At 43.3% G+C, this 20,350-nt stretch overlaps 2 protein-coding genes across 2 annotated transcripts in view; one reads left to right on the forward strand and one right to left on the reverse strand.

The window, feature by feature from the left end:
* The first annotated feature begins 208 nt into the window (after window positions 1-208).
* Window positions 209-9,577, forward strand: LOC137916262 (paired box protein Pax-6-like). Its single transcript, XM_068759340.1, has 11 exons — window positions 209-218; window positions 3,237-3,367; window positions 3,711-3,746; window positions 3,832-4,047; window positions 4,404-4,569; window positions 7,300-7,458; window positions 7,664-7,746; window positions 7,852-8,002; window positions 8,322-8,443; window positions 8,662-8,803; window positions 9,492-9,577. Exons 1-11 carry the CDS (start codon window positions 209-211, stop codon window positions 9,575-9,577), a joined length of 1,302 nt encoding a protein of 433 aa, XP_068615441.1.
* A 4,454-nt stretch (window positions 9,578-14,031) lies between these two features.
* Window positions 14,032-20,350, reverse strand: part of elp4 (elongator acetyltransferase complex subunit 4) — a 44,833-nt gene continuing 38,514 nt past the window's right edge. The window contains exon 10 of the mRNA XM_068759339.1: window positions 14,032-14,160. Coding sequence (XP_068615440.1) covers window positions 14,032-14,160 — 129 coding nt within the window. The remainder of the gene's footprint in view (window positions 14,161-20,350) is intronic.

Raw genomic sequence — 20,350 nt, forward strand, 5'->3', positions numbered from 1 at the left:
AATATTACTATAATAAAGAAAACTAATCGAACGACCAGATGATACATTTTCATTCATTTCCAATATAAAATGTAAATAATAATAACGATTATTTAGTGACTGATATTAGTTTGTGATTTTGATGTTAACCAGCAGCTTCTTTCTTCCCCCCTTGTGACGCTCAGAATACCACAACCAAGCCACGTGGGAGTCTGGCGTCGCCTCAATGATGCAGAACAGTAAGTTGCTGTTTATGTGCGTTTTGTTTTGCCTGCAAGTTGTAACGTGGTCGAATGGAAGCAACGCCCACTGACACGTAATGCAGTAACCTTAGGAACACGTTAAAGCGAGGAGGGGGGGGGGGGGGGGTCGCAGGTATATACATTTGCATGCATTTTCCTTTTTCATGGGGGGGGGGGGGGGATATTATCAGTCGTTTGATTGCCTCTTACTTCATTTATTTCTTTTGCATCGATAGTTATGTATTTATTTTGAACGGCGTCCTCCTCCAGATTGGGAAGAGAAAGAGAGAATATAGAAGGGGGGGGGGGGGGGGGGCGCTTTTTTTTTTTTTTGTTTCTGCTCGAGTTGGTATTAAATAATTGCACAGCCTGCATTAGCGTTAGAGCTGCTGCCGGGCTGCATACGAGATGAGCTGCGTAGGAAAGAGGCTTGCATGAAACATGAGGAATAGAAATAACGTCTTATGTAAATTTGAAAGAAAAAGAAAATGCTCTTGTTGTTACCGCAGGAATCACTTTTTATTAAAGGCGCGGGTTGATTTTACAGCGTGGGGATAACTAACAGCCATATTGTCGTGGGCGTGTGTCAATCAAAATCACGGTCGATGAAGTTGATTATAGGACTCTGTTATAGTGGGAGATGTTTTATATGTGTGTGTTTGTGTTTGTGTGTGTGTGTGTGTGTGTGTGTGTGTGTGTGTGTGCGTGTGTTGAAACACAAAAGGATAAACATGAAACATTTTCTCTCTTGCTGCTGGACAAGAGGTGTTTGACATCTGTGATGAAGGTGTGTGGAATAATTTTATTACATTATTCTCCATATACCTCGATGACGCGTCTTGTGCTGTAATCTGTGCGCATTTAAGTCCGAATACTTTTTGACTCCAATGTTTGGACCTCGTGACAGTTTGATTGTTGGAGGATGATATGTGGAGGTGAGGAAGAAAAAAAAAAGACACGCGGTCGCCCTATAGAGAAAACAATGTATTTATTTTCCCACAAACAGTTGGAGAGTTTTTATTTTCCGTGACTTGTCGCTTGTCCGTAGCAAAGCGAGGCCTCGTGGAGGCTGCGTCCCAAACCCCTCGGACTGGTGGTAATGGGACGCGCCCCTGCAGGCTTGGATATATCACTGGGCCCGGCCCTTTGGGTTGTCTAAAGGTCGCGACGGCCTCGGTGGCTTTGTGCTAATAACTCCTGGGTGTATGTGGTAGGGGGGGGGGGGGGGTCCAAATTGACACCATATGTTTTCCTATTAGTCGACTTGCAATAGAATACAAGGCGCATAATCAGCGCCAGCGGGCCAGATCGACTCTGGCCACTTTAGGGAATTGTGCCATGATTAAGATTTAACTTAAGGTTTGATAGGATGGTGATGTCATTATCTGACGGTTTTATCGATCCGGATGATTTATATGATATATAGCTATAAATCAGAGATGATGGAGCAGCGCCGGAGAAGCCGCAGGGAAGGCGCGCTAGATGCGGGTCGGCCAATTTGTGCCCTAAGAAGTCTATTAATTCCACTTAATCCTGGAATTACCAAAAGCGCAGGAGGGATGATAATGGGTTTACTATCAATCAGTTCCACGTTGGACGATTATTACGCATAGCGGCCAACGGGGATATGTTACAGTTAAGTAGGGTCATTTTCAAATGGGCCTTTTTGATCATTTATTTCCTATAAAATAATCGATTTTATACCAGAGACATGTTCCGCAGTGACGCGCCTGCCGATTGCAAACAGCAGGACTGCAGTGGCTTCGAGCATTTGTTGTCAAATACAAACAAGGGAAAAAAAAAAAAAAAAAAAATACATGTCACTTTTAATATGTTAAGAATCCAGGCGCGCCCTCGTTTGCGTGAGCGCGCGTAGCCCTCGGCCACCTTAAAACGAATTCTCCCTCGGAGGGTAAACGAGTAGCGTCCAATTCTGTCTGAGTGATATCCAAATGCAGACAGAAAGGCTCGTTTTATCATACTACTATTTGTCGTGACGATGCGATTTTCAAAAGCAGAGCGGCGTCATAAAGTGACATGCCTGCCACAAGTGCTCCAACTGATCTTTTCAATTAGCCCCCCATGCATGATCCGAGGCGACTTCCGCCTATTTCCAGAAATTAAGCTCAAACTTGACGTGCAGCGAGCTTTATTTTAAAGACAAATGTCAGGCAGGCTCATCATATTTTCCCCCTCTTCTATATTTGGAGCTTATTTATTGCTAAGGAGCCTCTGCTCCCGGAGTCAATGCACCGGGCGGCAGCGCAGGGGAAGGGAAGGGAAGGGAAGAGAGCGGAGACGCAGCGCGCAGCGCGCAGCTGAAGCACTCCGGGGAGTCGGCTCTCCCGTTCCACTCCAGGTTTGCGGGTTTATTCTTTGCTTTGCGGGGATGATATAGAACAATTTAAGGATGATTTGCAAAACGCATCATTTTAAAAACGTTACCCAAACATGTCTGTTTTAGGTTTAGTGTCCAGGCGGATGCGATTTGTTTTAATTTTTAAAAACATTTTCCTTTTTTAATGTCACTTTCCACTCAGCGATACTTTTGTTCATTTTTGCAGCTTTGGTGTTGATGTGATTGTCGCTCGTCACTGGTGATTTTTTTTTTAAGGATACTTTATTGATTTTGGTGCTGATGATCGTTGCAGCTCGGAGCGGACGGATTATCCGTGAGAACCTTTTAAGAATGAGACGCGCCAGTTTGACAACAGGTTGAGTTACCTCAGGGCGAAAGATGGACAAAGGTGTAATTAAAACAAAAATTAAATCGATGTTTTTGATGGATTCATGTGATGTTTTTGATGGCTGTGCGTGTTTTATGGAATGACAGCGCGATGTTTGTCCCCTGAGGGGAATGAGGGTGCGCTCTATTTTAAAACAACATAAATAACATCGCGTTTCTGTTTCATCCTAAAATCCTGAGCGCTTCTCTCATCTTCCTCGCCATTCATTTAAAAATCATTTTGCGGCATCACATGCGCTGTGATAACTCCAACGCGTTTGTCTCCGCAGGTCACAGTGGCGTAAACCAGCTTGGTGGCGTGTTTGTTAACGGTAGACCGCTGCCGGATTCCACCAGGCAGAAAATAGTTGAACTTGCGCACAGCGGCGCTCGACCCTGCGACATCTCCAGGATACTCCAGGTGACAGCCACACTCTCTCGCGAACAGATAACGGCTTCATGCACTTTGATTTATTTGCTTTTAAAAGAGAACTTCAAGAGGACAACATCCCGGTAGGACTTCCACACCCTGTTTGCTTTTCCCAGCCGGGATATTGCATTCTGTGATTTTTTTTAAAGCGATTAAAATAACAATTTAGTATTTATTATTATTATTTTTTTACTTAAATAAGTATTTAATAAATTATTTACTAAATTAAATAAGGCAGACAAAAAGGAAAGTAATCTGACTGCTCTTATGAAGAACGAACCCACTGTAAGAAATGCCTAATGTAATATTCAAGGCATATTTTTTGTGTTTATAGACCCATGATGAAGTCCAAGTGCTGGACAGTGAAAAGGTGATAATTATTTGACGTCATCTTAGAAATTCCGATAATAGTCGTAAATAATGTATGTGAATTGTGTCTTTTGTCTTCTATCCAGGTGTCCAACGGTTGCGTGAGCAAGATCCTGGGCAGATATTACGAGACCGGCTCCATAAGACCGAGAGCGATAGGCGGCAGCAAGCCCCGCGTCGCCACGCCGGAGGTGGTTGCGAAAATCGCGCAGTACAAGCGAGAGTGTCCGTCGATCTTTGCGTGGGAGATCCGTGACAGGCTTCTGTCGGACGGCGTCTGCACCAACGACAACATCCCCAGCGTGAGTATAGAGGCCGGAAGTTAGGGGCACGATTTGATTTACCGCACGAGAAAAAAAATAATTCTTAAGCAGTGGAGAAAAAGGAAATGCGCAACGAACCATTCAGTCTTATTAAAGCACGCCGCGTTTCAACGCGCGTTACTGACCCCACGCGCACACACAGTACATTAACAGGAGCCTTATCCCACCATATGCGTTTTGCTCGAACCTCTTCCTGCGCAGGTTTATCTGCAGTTTGCGCGTTGTTCTTTGGTTTTGCTGCCGTTGTTGTGCAGCCTATAACTTTTGCGCACTGATTATGGCGCTCCATCTGATCCTATAATATTTAATACAGCCATATGTAATTTGTCATTCAGGTGTCATCGATAAACAGAGTCCTCCGCAACCTGGCTAGTGAAAAGCAACAGATGGGCGCAGATGGCATGTATGACAAGCTGAGAATGCTCAACGGTCAGACAGGAACTTGGGGGACCCGGCCCGGCTGGTACCCCGGAACATCAGTGCCAGGGCAGCCCAACCAAGGTGAGTCTCATTATCACACCGGCAATTCAGACGCCTTGACGCGCGCACGCGCGCGGGTTTAAGGTCGAATCGAAGCAGGATGCATCTGTAACAGTTACGAGCAGCTCGAAACATCTTCGAAATGGTCGTTTCCTTTGAATTCTGCAGAAGCTACAAAATGTCATGTTTGAATATTAAGTTTTACACCTTTGCGCGTTCCGCTCCACGGCTGTTTGCAGGATTGTGTATTGGCATGCGTCGATGCCCTGAACAAGACCCCCCAATTTAGACTGGTCGATATAGAGGAAGGCCAAGCACGCAGTTTGAAAGCCTCCACTGTCCCAGACGTGGATGTGCGTGACAGCATCTCGCCCTTTCAGCAGAGGTGTCCATCCAACAGCCTGCGTCGGATGGGGAGGCAGAGCTGTGGAGCTCCGCGCCGGGATATTAGTATATAGGAATGTTTTCTCTCACACGCACGCAGTAAACTGGTTATGGGAACGGTCCACGCGTAATTGCTCATTAGAGGGAGCTTTGTCTCTCATTGTGGCAACATGTAGGAGTGTGGAACGGCTCCTGTGGAAATATTCCGTGGCCTCCGACAGGCCCAACGCGAGCAGATTCTTCCCCGAAGAATCATCACTTTTGTAATGAATCCATTGAACAAGAAGCGCATTACGTTTGATTTTGGAAACGTGCTGGTGGATATTTGATGATCATGTGGACGCGTGGAGCCGTTATTAATGAGTAATAGCGCAGAAACAATTATATTAATAGACACAAATTATTAATATATATATATATATATATATAAATTAAAGTGTCAATTTTTTTTCACTTCGATTGCCATTATCACCTTTCATATATTCTGTCTGTTTACATTTATCTAATATTTAATCATTATCACCACAATATTATTATTATTATTATTATTAATAATAATAATACTTTGTGATTAATTCCAGGCCAACGAAACAATATTTTCCACCTGACGGCCGACTAAGCAGAGATAATAGGTGACAGGGCCCCAAAAGGAGACAACTCTATCCAAAGTGAATCGAATAAAAACTCCTCACTGATCGCTGGCTATATGGCTCCAAACCCCGTCTGTAGGATTTAGTCTCTCACTTTCTCTTTCACTTCTAAGCGGTTTCTCAAGAGTGTTTTGATCCGGTCTCAGCAGCTGAAAGGTGCCGCAATTGGTTCGGTATCCTTTTTTTTTTTTTTTTTTTTTTGCTGCTGCTGCTTTTCCGCCTCACTGGCTGAGACATCGTGATACTAAAGAATGAGTTTATTTCCCAGCGCTTTTCATAAAGAAAACAAATCCCATCCGAGCGTCACTGGGTCTGGCAGACGGATAATGGCTGCACATTCACTGCTTTTTTATGGATTATCCAGAGCGAAGAAACAAATAGCGTGGATACAAACCTACTAACCTTTTGTCCGATTTACCGCACGAGAAAAAAGAAACATTTCGCGTCAGGTTTCCTCTAGTGAACCAAGACATTTATATTTAGACACATTTTATATGTTTTCAGGTCTGCAGAGAGGCGTAAAAGGCCTTCGACGCAATCTTGTTTAAATTAATCTAGATATTACATCCTTTATCTAATAAAATAAAGTTTCAGTTTGATCAGCGGGATGTTGCAGCCGCAGCTAGACCGTCCTCCACCTGTTCCACCCTTTCAGCGCTTCATTGCCGTTTACCAACCTGGATTAAATCATCCACAAGAAGCCGCCATGCACGTCCCTTCACGCGGGGAACCCTCCGTGATATTACAGAAACGCACCCCTGCTTAATTTCGCATTAACTTCTCGGTGTGATAATGATGTCCAACAACAAGACAGACATTAGCCGATAAGCCTCGCCCTGCACACTGAAGGCGCAGTGAATAGATGGGCCTTATTTAGGTTGTTCAGGGGGTTGCGCGCTCTCTCCTCACTCATTTGTTTCCAATTGAAGACAGAAATCCTGACTGGCGTGAAGCCGGCCGGGGGACGTGATTAATGATGGTCGTGGATCAGGGTTAACACACTGGACTCAAAGCTCTGTTGACTGCGATCCTCGTGCGCACAATGCCAAAGCACTATAGCCAGAGAGAGAGGATCCTTTTGTCATCTTCCCCAAAAGCCCCCCCACTCACCCCCCCCCCCCCCCCCTCCCATATATTACACCCACCGTGGGCGCACTGCTCGTCCCTGGCGGTGTCCATAGTTTAATGGTTTCCCTTATTCGTGAAGGCATTGTCTCATTCTGAAAAGCGTCTTCTCCTATTCAGAAAGTTGGTGCATGGTCACCTCAATAGCTCAACGCCCATATGGGAGCGGCCATTGAGGGACTGCTCTGCCCGAAAAGCGGGCTGGAGAGAGTTTGGGCTTTTAAAAGGAGGCTCTCCACATCTTGTCACATTTCTGTGAACCTTTAGAGAACACGCGCCATTGTCGCGGAGCGATACGCGGACCCTATATCCCCTCCACAACGCGTCTTTCCCACAATATTTTATAAATACTTTAAATGCGAGGTCTCCTTCATATTGTTCCCTTTCTGTAATCTGGAAACGTCGAGGAGCAAATTGCAATCATTCCTCTGATTTGGAATGAAATCAAGCGTGATAGGGAGGCCTTTAATTAATGACGCTGCAGCCGCGGTCAGCGCAATTTGCCTCAGACTGCAACTACAAGAGAGCAGATCATTCATTATTCAATTAGCTTAATTGAATGTATATTTCCATTATATTTTCTTTGGTACAGATGGCTGCCAGCAGCAAGACGGCGCGGGAGAAAACACAAACTCCATCAGCTCCAACGGGGAGGATTCGGAGGAGACGCAGATGCGGCTGCAGCTCAAGAGGAAACTACAGAGGAACCGCACGTCCTTCACGCAGGAACAAATAGAAGCTCTGGAAAAAGGTCCTTTGGGCATTTATACACACCTTATTTAACATTTTACTGAAGTGAAACGCTTTAATTTCATCTGTTGTAGTTTAATTCTTTGATCAAGTTTAGTATATTTTTATCTTTAGTTCATTTGAGACACATTTGTATATAAATAAAAAACCCCGACCTGATTTATTGAATTCATTTCATTTACCGACACTTTTCCTGTGCGTTACAGAATTCGAAAGAACTCATTATCCAGACGTTTTCGCGCGAGAGCGACTAGCAGCGAAAATCGACCTGCCAGAGGCGAGAATACAGGTGAGTTCTTGGTGCACCACATTTGTAAAACATTTCAAAACTTGCTCCTAACTAAAAAAAATAAATAAAATACAATGATGAATTAATAAGAAACTTTCGTGTCAGGTATGGTTCTCAAATAGGAGAGCGAAATGGAGGCGAGAGGAGAAGCTGCGGAACCAGCGCCGGCAGGCCAACAACGCCTCCAGTCACATCCCCATCAGCAGCAGCTTCAGCACCAGCGTCTACCAGGCCATCCCACAGCCCACCACGCCGGGTGGGTGTCTGCGCAGACACGCCCCTCCCCTTAGAGTATTATTCATTGGTGATAGGATTACGCACAGACGTACTTAATTACGCCAGTCATTATTTTACATTTTAATGATGTAAGTAATTATACATTAAACCGGTCGGGCAGCCTGCGGATTAATATGAAAAAGGGAAAGTAGGTCTCAAAGCACCGGCGCTTTTCTTCTGACAGATGATTGAGCGCACCTGAGCCCCCCCCATCCATGTTCATATATCTGTCAGACGAGGCGTCGCCTCACACGCGCACTATTTAATGCTAATGGTTTAAACCGCACTCTCATCCGCAGTGTCTTTCACCTCGGGGTCAATGCTGGGGAGACCTGACTCCGCGCTCACAAACACCTACAGCGCGCTGCCCCCCATGCCCAGCTTCACCATGGCAAACAATCTACCTATGCAAGTAAGTACCGTGACGCAGCCAGTTCACATCTGGTGTAACATTGAATCATGATTGATGCCACATAAGGGTGGATTCATAGGCTAGAAAAAAAAAAAAGTACTTTTATTTTTAGGGGCAGCTTTTCTCAGAGATAAAAATGAAGACACACCTGTCTTCAAGAGATTACAGACCTGCAGACAACAATTCTGGTTGGCTAAGCTAATGTAACATTCTCTCCCCATCTGTAGCCCAGCCAGACCTCCTCTTATTCCTGCATGCTGCCTACCAGTCCGCCTGTGAATGGGCGGAGCTACGACACATACACGCCCCCTCATATGCAGGCACATATGAACAGCCAATCAATGACCACTTCTGGTACCACCTCAACAGGTAGGCAGAAATTCATGCTTTACCAACATGCTTGGGAATTAAGCCTATAACAAAAAGTGCACTCTGAAATATCTGCCACCTTACCTGTAACTTCGGGGGTACTACCTCAGCCATCTTTCGGGCTTTGATGCTTTCCTTTTCCTCTCCTTCTATTTGGGAGACTTGGCTTTTAAAACTGCAGATCAATACCTCTATACATTCCATATCATTTTTTTCCTGCGCATGTTGCACAAACAAAGCGCATTTCATCGTTGCTCTGTGCCGTCGTGTCAATCCCACAACTCCAGCCCATTAGGACGCCGTTACTGTGAGCAATATATACCAGTTATAGTCATGGAGAGTTAATCATGCATAAGCACATTTCCTCTGTGCTAAATTGCTAATTAATTTGATTCATTTGCTGTTGTACGCTCTGTGTTTAAATGCCATTGCCAAAGCCTCAATTTATCGAGCTCGCGAGGCTTTTACTGTGCAGCCATGTGCAGCACATTGTGACTCATTGCAGCTTCACTGCATGTCTACCTATTTGCAGCCATTTAAAGCACAATGCTCTGCGCTATGAGGCTAACCCATGTTAGCTGTCACACTAACTGTGCATGCTGCATCTGCTCACATAATTAAGCACGCTGACTTCTTGGGGGTCTTTTTTGTTTTTAGTGACTTTTTTTTTCTTTCCTTGTCTCTGCAGGACTCATCTCTCCTGGAGTGTCTGTCCCTGTCCAAGTCCCCGGGAGTGAGTCTGACATGTCTCAGTACTGGTCAAGACTACAGTAGAGAGAAGAGCTACTTCACCCTGTGACCACCCACTCCACTATCGCCCTCCGGCAGTGCTCCTCACACACACACACATGGCACAGGAGAGTACAGGAGGTGAAAGAGGTTTGAGAAGAGGCGAAGGACAAGAGAGAAGAGGAGGAAAGAGACAAAGAGAGAGAGAGACTCTGGGAGTGCCTTGGGACGTCCGGGCATTGCTTTTCCAGTGGGACTGTCCGCTGTTCTGTAGCTCAATAGGCACATTCAAACAGGGACTTGGAAGAGAGAACAATGATGGAAAGACTGAAAAAAATGGACCTCTGTAAAGTGCCCGGTGTTAAATTTGTTTTGGAACAAAACTTTTTTTTTTTTTTTCCTATTTCCATCTTCAGTCATTGTTTCCTTTTTTCTCTGGTGTGTTAGTAAATGGCCATTTGTATGTTAATATGAAAATCCAAGATCAAGTACTGATAGATGGACTGCTAGAAAACCATGTTGGTCTTGTGTTTGTTTGAGAGAGGAGAACCTGAGAGATTCTGCCATGACTATCTTTTAATCTGCTTATATGGAGACTTTCTACCAGCCTTTGCATGGTCTCTGGACACTGTCGCATATCATTTAAGACAAAAAGGTGGAGGGAAGACTCTTACTGTGTTGAAAAAAATTATATTTATTGGTCTTATTTCTTACAAATGGATATTTAGCAGTGGAAACTCAAACTCGATCCACCCACTGAGGCTGTGGTCTCGACTCCCGTGACACAGACCGGCCTGCGTTTGCTGGTTTATTAAACTTGGTTCGACAACCGAACGCTTGCTAAGATGGTGTGACGTGCAACGCAGCTTGGACCCCGCGCTGCAGTGGTTGGATTGACTCTAGATTACCATGAAGAACTAAATGTGGAAAACAGGTGTAAAAGAAAACCTGTAGTCTGTAAATGGTAGACTGCGTCTTCGATATAATCCAGTTTGTTTGTCAAAATGTAAAGTACTTGTCTTCCCTTGAAATCTTCCAGAAAGATTTCTCCAATAAAAGTTGATTTCATTTATATCCCCCCAGAATATTCTATACATGTTCCATGCATCATAAAAAAAACAAAAACAATTTCTTTAGGGTCAGGTACGATTTGTCTCTTAGGTATAGTTGTATTATAGTGTCCTATGGTCAAGAAAAAAAACAAGTACAACTAGAACTATTTAATTCCTATAATTATGATTAAACATTGCTTGACAGAGTTTTAAACTTCAGTGTTTGGCAGTTGTTTACAAGTACATATCAGATTTAATCATTGTTGATTGTAAAACAGACCAAAGCCTTTGTATTTCCATCTAGTACAGTGTTTTTTTTAAAAGATATTAGTATTGTGCTGCAAAATTTTGTAAACACGTTCTGTTCGATTACATTGGCTTCAAGTTTGGACGACTGCAGCCGAACCCCGCAGTCCTTATTTATAATGGAAGACCATGGGAGGGTTTTTCTAGCGTCATCTGTCATGCTCTTAGAGTTTTGCATTTTGATTTCAGTGTGTACGTACAACATGGACACACTGGGTTTACGTCTGAGCAATGCTTCTAAGATAAAACGTCTACACGCTGTCTCTTAAATATTACAATTTAATTTTATTTAAAATGGAGGTTTCTAAATGTATTTTGTGAAAACTATAAAACATTTTGTACAGTAAAATTGTGTCTTAAAGAAAGCCTTTTTGCTTGTTCAATGCTGTGTCAGTATTTGCTGCACAAGTAGGCACTTCTAAAATGTCAACATAATGCAGCACATTTCAGCAAATCGAATTGAGCCAATTTCAATATAAGGGTTTGTAATAAATATACACCCAACACCTCCGATCCCTTACAAACAAAGACGTCCACATTTACAAAACTTCCTTGATGTATGAGGTTGAACCAGGTTGACGCAGACCACACAGCGCAACACCACGACACAATAAAAAAGGTCAAGCAATTCACAATTGCTGGCTCTTGTTGTACCAGAGTTACGACAGTATGAAGGAAAAAAAAAATACAGGACCAATGAGGAGGAGGGAACAGAGAAGAGAGAGAGAGAGAAAAGTCACGGAATAAAGAAGTCAGAGCCCAGAGCGAGGCAAAGGAGGGATTGTGTGGCAGAGTGAGTTATTTTGCTTCACTTGCTGCCTCAGCGGGGGGGAAGGGTGGGGGCTTGTGCATGTGTGCGGATTAGAGGGGGTGTGTTAGAATGAGAGAGCATCAAAAAGGAAAGGATGTCCAAGAGAGAGTGAGTTGAGGTAACATTCACACAGCAGGTAGCACAGCAAATATCATACAAATTCTTCAGTGAATTCAGACATCTCAATATTTATGAGTTCAATCAGATCTTTGAAGATTGGAGGTTAATAAAAAAAAAACTTTTAACAGGATACCTTTGGGGGCGGGGCTAATGCAATTTTTCTATTCGTTTAATCCAGTTTATCCTACAGGCGGAGGACACACTGTGTTGAGAGGAAGGATGAGAAAGCTGGTTAGGCATTAGCAGCAGAAGCAGTGGAGGACCATTAATAATTACAGAGCGAAAGACAGATTCAACATGCAAGAAAGACTGCAATTAGCGGAAATCTAAATAATAGACAGCGTCGGAATGAAAAGGCTTGTATGTCATTCTCACTCTGAATAAAGTCAGGCAATAAAGGTTTACGTTAAAAAGTTCCTTGAAACTTTGATCAGTTTTTAATGAGTAAACAATCCTGACCCAGAAATAAGAGTTTTCACAGAAGAGGAAGATATTCTAACGGTTAGCCCGCTCAGTATCAACGGTTAAATTCTTTGCCTTTACGCAAAAATCAAGTAACATTTCCTCATCGCTGAAAATGAAAAAAGCTTTCGCTTTTTCATGCTGTTCATCCATGTACAGCTGATTTATAAATTATTGTTAATCAGCGATAAGGAGGCATGTTTTAAATGTTTATTTTAATTTGAAAAAATGAGCAGCTGTATTTTAAATATTGTGCAGGGAAAGCTGCACATTACACGAAGCTAATTAAAAATAGATTGTTCTTTCAAGAACAACAACGATTAAAATAATAATAAAGTTTGAAATAGGTGAACAAAAAAAAAGAAAAAATAATCAGCAGCAGGATGACACAGAGATATGGAAAGTAAAAGTATGACAACATAAACAAAAGCCGGGATGAAGTTGTTGCATTTTGATTTATTTTCAAAGTGTACCCTGAATATGTCACATCTTCTAAAGCAACAGTTTTAATCTGGACAACAACAAATAAATCCTAATTCACCTGAACAGGTGACCCGTGGTTGTCACCTCTTTCTCTCGTACACCTGATATGAGATCATCCTGTTCATACACGAAACTGTCAGGAGAATCTCTCCCAACACTTCGGCTGATGGTTACCAACGCTGTCAGTTTTCACTGACAGAAATATTCAAACTGGCATCAGGAGTAGATTTGGGAAAACAAAAATGAAACATTTAATTTTTCATGTTGTTTTTTTCTCCATTTCTCTATGTCACCATTTGACCTAATTTATTTTTTTGGGCTTGTCATGGCAAAGCAGCTCATCCAGCAAACCTGCCTGATGAGGTGTGAAGCCTGCACCCGAATCCAGCTCTCCTACCCTCTGCACACATTCCTGCTCAGCTCTCTTAGCTCAGTGGAGGTGAGCCGCTGCAGTCCCGAGGTCAGAATGCGGCATACCTATTCCAACCTGAAACCAGTGAGGCAGATCAAAAATGAGTCTCATAACCAACATGCTAACTTTACACCCTCCCAGTTTAGTCCACTTTCCTGCCCAGCTGGTGTTAAGGTGCAATCAAAAGTAAATAATGAGAATTTCTTTTTAAATATACTTGAAGTCACTTTCTTTAATATAGTCCAAGAAACGCACATTTCATTACATGCTACCGTACAAAGTGGAACAAGGCAGAAGTGGCCACTTGTTTTTTCGAACTAGACCACAACTTGGGAAAATTCAGTTAAATTATTCAATAGACTAAAACAAAATAACGAATAGTTTTGAAATATTCAAAACCACAGAGGCAGAGAAATACAAAGCTCAGATGAAATGAGTCTTGAACAAAACCCCAATTTCCAATTTTACCTGATTTATGTATTAGTTAATGTTGCCAAAACATAAACCATCTTCAAAAATCTTGAAATTATCAAACTTGCAGTGAATAAAAGTAAAGCAAATTGATGATATAAACTAGAAAAGGTAAGTGAGCTCATGGCCTCTTAGATTGTGCATTTCCCAGCTCCCCAAAAAAGGAGTGCACATAGAAAAAGAGAAAAGGTCCATTATGTGAGGAGGTACTGTGGATGTTTGGAGCTTCACCCCTGGCTGTGAAAGTTGGCAGGTGGTAATGGCTGGCAGGGTTATCTCGCTCGACGTTATGCGGGTGAGGGAACAACCTAGCCACTGCAGTAAAGAGGGCAACGCTGCACCGGTCCAGGTGTTGGTTGCCCGTGGCGACTGTGTGGTGGCTCTAGAAGTCCAAGTGTTTGTTGCCGGAAGAGCCGGAGCCACAGGCGGAGGCTACGGCGTCTGCTCCTGCAAGCTCTCCCCTGCTCACACGACTCACCGTTTCAGACAAGTCTGGAGGCAAATGCAATCTCTACGGAAACGAGAGAGGGAAAGAGGCAGGGTGGGTGCTAGATCGGAAAAAAGGAAGCGCTACAGTGGGTCAACATACAGTAGATTTTACACTTCAGCAAGGTTTATTTAGAGAGTTGTGTTGGGCTGAAATTGCATTAGATGCTTCATCACTCCCCTCAGCGCTGGAGTAATCCTACTAGCACAATGCTAAATGCTTCAGAGAGCTTTAGGTCTGTTACAGCTCACAGGGAATGTCTGTGTGTGTGTGTTTGTGTGTTTATGAGCATGAGGTAGAGCTGCTTTGAGAAGTCATGTATGAGGCACAGTGGCATCTATTTATGAGTAGAGAGAATGTGTGTCTGAAATGTGCATGTGTGTTGATTTATTTTGTAACACATGATTCAGCGCAACTAAATCCAGAGTATGTATTTAAGCTGTTTCACAGTAAAACTTACCTACGGCGCACAAAGCCCACTCTAGCGCCAAAACTAACTTACTAAAACGGCTATAAAGCCTATGTGCAGCTGCATTGATGTGCTCTCTCAACAACCCACAAGACAGGGGACTAATGGCACTCCATGAACAAAGTCTTAAAGAGGTGCTAAGAGTGTGAGAGGGGGGGTTGAAGTATCTCCAGAGTCAAGTGTGCATACAACAATAGTGCTGAGTAGCGTGTTGCTCGAGTGTCTATCGAGGGAGTTAAATCAGAATACAGGAATCCTGGGTACAAGAGAAGTTAAACCCTGTAATTTGCCCCTCAAAGAATCTGCCATGACATCTGAAACCCACTGGACAAAAGCATGTGCTCCCACCCCACCCCAGGCATCTAAACCTTCCCTGCTTGCCACATCCTTTTCCCCTCCAGCCATGAAGCTTTAGACGAGCCCATCCACTCCCGTAGATACTTATCTTTATCTTAACGAGTAGGTGTTTGGGTACAGGATTTAATAGCGTCATTACTAAGAGATCATTCAGGACGACGCAACAATCTTTACCCCCCGCCCCCCCAGGGAAGACTGCTTCTTCCCTTTGCTAAATTATTTCAGGAAAAATCAAAACACCTGAATTTGAGTGTCATTTTTTTTAAAAACATTGCTGATGGTTGTGTCTTATAAGAAGCCTTCGTGCTTGTGCTTCTCGGGTCGGTCACAGTCACAGTCAAGAGTTTGCCTTTGTTTGCGCTGGAGGACCGTTTGTCAGGCAAGTGGAGGAAACAAGAGGAGAAGTCTTCACGCAGCTGCGGATTATCTGGGGCAGGTGAGCAGTGAGACATTGTGAGGGACCTATAATTTAATGAAAGATGGTAAAGGTAAGGTTACAAAGAGGTATGGATGGAAGATTCCCACCAAGAAAGAAGATTCATGAAATTCACAAGTAAGTTAATGCTAATAAAACAACAAGAAGAACAAAAAAAGCATATAATGAGTTGGATAAACGTGTCTTTGTGTGTAACTCGCTCTCTAACTCTCTCTCTCTCACATACACCCATGCAAACTCATACATTGGCATTGAAGAGGCCTCCGAAAGCTCTGCTCCACTTCCACCCGTGCCAAACCTCACCTGCGTAACCTTTCGTGTCTTCAGCTCATTCAAGTGTGATTGAAAAAGAAAAACAATGCATTGATCATGCCTGGACTCAATCCTGCTTAGTGCATTGCAGCAGAAACACAGTAGAGAGAGGGGTAGGAGAAAAATCAATCACATATACATCATCCTGGTAAAAATAAATAAATAAAGACATCATACTGTTGTCTGGCTGTTTCGCACCCACGGGCCTGGCTAAGCTTTGTCTCTTTGGCACAGGGCTCGGTGAACCCACTGAGCATGTGCACAACGAAGGTCAAAGCAATCCAGAAAGGCAACTCAGCTCTTCTAACCTTTGAGTTCAGGGGCGGATGAGAACAATCAATGGTGACATCAAAGTTGGAGGGAGGAGCACACAAAACCAATCGATTGATTTGACACACACGCAGTGGGAAAAGAGAGTCCGCCAGCAGTCAACAACCATCCCACATGTAAGCGACAGCCAACAACTTCGTAAAATGTTCTAGCCCAAATATGAGCCCAAGTGCTCTGCGCTTATTTTGGTAATTACGGGCCAACTGCGAGGTTACCATGAACACCTGTATTAACTCCAAAGTAATGGAGGTCAGTTTAGGACTTAGACACATACCGAGGGAGGCTCTGAATCTGCCTCCCTACGACCTGCACACTCCATGATGTAAACAAGGACATCCGGAAAACCCTCAGAGGCATAGTGGGGTGTATGTGTGTGAAGTCTTTCTCTGCTGCCTGGCAACCTTCACGAGGGTGGAGAAAGAAGATAAACCATGAGAGAGCGAGAGAGAGAGAGAGGGGTGGGGTGGTTGGATGGGAGTGGACGGCGGGAAAATAAACCATTGGTTGTGGTTCATTGGGTGGGTGGTACAATTGAATGAGTGCACAATGTTTGAGCGAGTGTGTTTGTGTGTGTGAGTGTGTTAGACTTGTGATGTCAGTGTTGCCTCCCTTGTGGCGGGCAAGGGTAGAGGTCTACGGTTCAGCTCTGTTCTACCGCCAGAGGGGCTGGGGCCATGCTGGCAACAGGGTGAGGGGTGACAAAGCTCCAAACGAGCGCTAAGCACTTGAAATGAGCCCTCAGGGCCAGCCCACAGAGTAGCTTTGCCTAAGAGGGTTACTAATATCACTCCACAATGGACAATTCCATCGGCTTACGGAACACCCCCAACAACTTGTTTCTTAAGGAATATTGCATTTTGTGATGTTTGTAACTTGTCATTCACCATCTTGGCACACAGCAGTGGTTTATAGCACAGAAACAGCAGCAAAGTACAATTTAAAAGGTTTTAGACACAATCTGTTTTTAGCATTACAATATTTATGTGCGTGAACCCAGTACTTTATTCAAAAACATGCAGCTTAGGTAAATTGGTTGTTCCAAATTGTCTGTGGTGTATGAGTGTGTGCGTGAGTGGTTGTCTGTCTCCATGTGGACTCGCAATGCGCTGGCGATGCATTCGGGGTGTACCCCGCCTCTCGCCCATAGCAAGTCATAGGCTCCAGCAACACCCGTGACCCACAAAAGCAGAAAAAGGCGGAAGAAAATGAATGAATGAATGTTATGTGTGTGCATAATATTCCAAGATCCATATGGACAAGTTTCTTCAACTGAATTAGGACCTACTCAAAAGCAACACCATCAAAGGCATTCCACCGGTGGCAACGTCCTGCTAATGCCTGCATTAGGTGCTAATTTAACGAGTCATTTCTCCCATAGGGTATTAACCACACTTTCAAATGGCCCGTGTCGCTGTACAGCTTAGAACTATGGGAAACCCTACACCTTGTTAAAACACATGACGAATGGTCTGGCTGTTCCAATCAGATTAGCTGGAGCTAGAACAAGCTTGTGGAAGTGACACAATATTTGCCATAAACTCCTACTTAAGGCAATCATTTTTGCAATTTGGCCAGTATATGACAAGCTGTAGTCAGTGAATTGAGAGAAACCAAATATCGTATCACTAAGTGGAAGCCAGTCACAAAATGTCAGGTCAGCAATATGGCAATATATTGCTGTGCATGAACATGAAATTCCAACACAACACACCAGGTATGTTTTAACGTTTTAAAAATGCATTTTGAATGGATTTACAATCCAAGTGTCCAGTGTTCATGGACAGTGAACACATTAGAGGTGCTTCCTTTTGCCAATTCCATTTCCCCGAGGAGGGCAGCTGCAGTGGATGTCGCTCCATGACAGCAGGTCAAAATCCTCCATTTGCAGTCCCATTTCTACAACCAGCCAAGGGTCAAAATGAATGTAGAGTGAAATTGGGAGAAATCTCCCAGACTTGCAGGTCTGTCCAGTTACTAAAACAAGCTAAATCACTCCCCCAATGCCGTAATCCCTTGTACTTCTTAAATTACACCGCACTGTGTGGGAAATAATTCGCTGTACCTATAGGAACTAGTATTAACTTCAGCACACCAAAGGACAAATAATGAGGTCATGTGCTTTTGCTTTATTGGAAAACCCAACTATGATCACATTTATGCAGTACTTTCAGAGAATACTTCCGCTGCCCTGCCAGAAAGAACTCAGCATAAATCCCATCACTTTGGTAATTCTAAACCACCTGCACATGACAAAGCAAAAAAGAAGCGCTTCCTTCTTCCTTTTTTTGCGCTAACAAAGAGTGCAATACGATCCCTCACCTTGCCCGAAGAACAGGATAAGGTTTTATCCCTTAGACTTTGTCATTTACCGCCCCCCGCAAAAAATAAATATATATATATCTATAACAAAATTCAACCTTAATCATTACTTTTGTCAAATAAATGCCAATATATTTGTCAGGGTATCTTGGACCTCCTACTTGCAGAAAAAACTATTAGCTACTGATAATGTTAATATATTTCTCGAAAAATCTACAATTTTTAAAAAACATTCCACCGCCGACATGCAGGCTCTATAAAAGCAACTATTTTATAACTACAAGAGCAGCACGAAGATGTAAGATAAACAACACTCTAGGTCATCTCAAATTTCTTTTTGGTAATAGGGAGGGTGGTCACCTGTTCGTAAATGTCACCTGCTGCTTGATCCAGGATAATCTGAGAGGCAGGCGTACAGATATTCAGGCAGACAGATACAGACACAGGCTCCTCATCTCTTCTGCTTCATGGCTAATGCATCTGACAGAGCAGGCAGCAGGCAGGCAAAGAGATGAGTAAGCATTCTGAGTTTAATTATATTCCTGAACAAGGGAAGAATGGGAAGAGACTAACAACTGACTGATTTTCATTAGCAGCATGCCCAAACAGGAAATTGATTAGCTGACAAATTTTCACGTTTTGATTTTTTTTAACACCTAATGGAATGTTTAATCGCATTCTATAAACTCTATAGACTGATGGAAAACAATATCTGTCACATTACGAAACATAACCTGGATGGGAATCAGTTCTCTCTGCGATGCTTCTGAACAACCCCATGGACAAACAAGGGCCAAAGTGTAACTGTGCTGTAAATACAACAACTTGACTTCTTATCTCTGTCGTCATCATCTTCAACTGAACCCTCCTCTGGGGGGCCCCTTCACGGGCCTGTCAAGAGCTTTGACAAGGGAAGTGGCGTAGGGCCGTTTTGTCTCTTTTCAGTTTGGCTTTGTTTCTCTTTGGAGGGCAGTTCTGGTATGGGCCGTGGGCAGTGTAGGGTGAGGGGGCAAGGGCGCATTGACCCTCGTGGTGGCGGGTAGTAAGGGAGCGTTGGTTGGTGTTATGGACTTGGGCACTTCCAGAGAGAGAGAGCGCTACTCCACCCCTGGAGAGACATGTTACCCAGGCAGAAAGGAAGAGGAGTATAGGGCGTAGAGTACAAACATATCTAAGTGTTGCCTTCACTACCAATAGGCCCATAGCAAAGAGTGCTGCTGCATGGGTTATGACAGCATATCTGGGGGGACCTTTTGTACCCTCCACCCCTCAAACACATTTTAGCCCTCAAAGCATGACTTTGATACAAACGTCCTCAGGTTGAAACACCACTGACACTTTTGGTCAAAGCAGGTTCCTAACGCTGCATATATATAGTCTGCACTTGGGAGAAACATTTGGAACATATATTTGTGTTTGTATTGAAACTGGACCTTAATCCACTCTGAAATTGCATATAGGTTATGTAGTCATGTCATGTAAGCTAAAAGTAGCCTGTTAATACCACTAATTATTTAAATATAAATTAAATATGTTTTCAGAAATACACGGTTTTTAAAGAGAGATTTGGTTGAGAATTTTAAACCACTCATATTTATGTATAGAGCTGTAATCAAGCAGATGGTTGACTTTGGTCACAAATAGAAAGCAGGCATACTGGCTCTGTTTGAACAAAACGACACCTGCCAACTAAAAATCAGAGCTCACTAATGAAAATGTGACATTATTGTTTGCTTAATCCACGTAAAAAAGTGTGGTCCTTCAAGGGCTGCTTTGTGCAACTGTCTCGACAGAGAAGTTACTTCTGACTCTCCATTGGCACAGAAATAGAAATTAAATGGTCGTATTTCTAGAAACGTAGAAATAATTCTTTAAGATTACCGGCCAGTTGTGACAGTGGCTCTGTGTTGCTGCTTTTTTCCACCAAAAAATAGAAAACAGAGGATTAAGTAAGGACATTGTCATGTATTATTCATTCTTTCTTCTATGTT

Source organism: Brachionichthys hirsutus, unplaced genomic scaffold (assembly GCF_040956055.1).
Source record: "Brachionichthys hirsutus isolate HB-005 unplaced genomic scaffold, CSIRO-AGI_Bhir_v1 contig_858, whole genome shotgun sequence".
NCBI lineage: Eukaryota > Metazoa > Chordata > Actinopteri > Lophiiformes > Brachionichthyidae > Brachionichthys > Brachionichthys hirsutus.